The sequence below is a fragment of the Toxoplasma gondii genome (genome assembly GCF_000006565.2).
Source record: "Toxoplasma gondii ME49 unplaced genomic scaffold asmbl.1755, whole genome shotgun sequence".
Taxonomy (NCBI): Eukaryota; Apicomplexa; class Conoidasida; order Eucoccidiorida; family Sarcocystidae; genus Toxoplasma; species Toxoplasma gondii.
The window spans coordinates 1-1018 of NW_017383830.1; the positions used below are offsets into that span (position 1 = coordinate 1).

The following is a 1018-nucleotide window of genomic DNA, read 5'->3' on the forward strand; positions in this document are numbered from 1 at the left end:
GAGGCAGGCCCTGGAAGCCGAATTAGAGGCTGAGCTGAGTCAGAAGCGCGCGTCGCTCCAAGCACAAAAGGAGGAGTTTGAAGCAGAGGTGCATGCTCAGAAAACCAAACTGGCAGAGCAGCTAGAAGGACTGAAGAAGCAGCAGGAGGATCTCCGGCAGGAGCGCGAACGCGAACTGGCGGAGCAGGTAACAGCCCTCGAGCAAAAGAAGGAGAGAGAAATCGCAGAACAGCTCGAGAAACACAGAGTGGTATGGCAAGCGGAGATCAAGGCGGCGCTTGAAGCGCTGCGCTTGCATCTCCAGGAAGCTTTTCGGCGAGAGCACGAGCCCAACCTCGCCGGCCGCCTCTCAGCAACCGAAACGACGCATCAGGAGGCGCTCAGCCACCAGCAACGCGAATTCGAGATAGACATGGAGGTGAAGCTCGCTGAGGCGGAGCAGGCGCGAGACGGGCAAACGAAACAGTTTCAAGAGGAGGCGAACACCATCCCACTGGAGCGACACTTAAGCTACGAGGGCCGCCCTCGAGATCAGCAGAAACAACTCGCCGAAGAGCACGAACGGGGCCTCGCCGCTCAAAGGTCGGAGCTCGTGGAAGCAGAGACGCGTCGCTTCGTGGCGCTAAGGACGGAGATAGGAGAGGCGCATACGCTCGAATTGGAAGGACAGAAGAACGACGTTTCTGGAAGCCTACCACTTCACACTCAGAAGGCAGTGAGGTTCCCAGACCTCCACGGAGCCCAGATGGCTTTGTATGCGATTGACGCGATCACGCAAAGCCAGGAGGCGCCTAAAGAGGAGCTGGGGAAACTCAGGAACTCGGTTGTAGAGGAAAAGCAAGAGACGGAGAGACAGGTTGTGCCCACTTTGGCGGGACCTCTTGTCGATGAGTTGCCTAAGCAAGCCGAAGAGGACTCGGTCCCAGTGGCCAAGGAGGTCCAGAAGAAAGGGGAATAAAGGCGAGATTCGACATGCAGCAGAAGAGGAAACAGGTGAAAGCCGGAGGAGACGCGGGGG

General features: G+C 58.0%; 1 protein-coding gene across 1 annotated transcript; it reads left to right on the forward strand.

Annotated features, from left to right (window-relative positions):
* Positions 1-412: 412 nt before the first annotated feature.
* Positions 413-958, forward strand: TGME49_328000 (hypothetical protein; the record flags this gene model as incomplete). Its single annotated transcript, XM_018783104.1, has 1 exon — positions 413-958. The coding sequence occupies one exon, from the start codon at positions 413-415 to the stop codon at positions 956-958; it is 546 nt and encodes a 181-aa protein (XP_018634681.1).
* Between the last annotated feature and the right edge of the window lie 60 nt (positions 959-1018).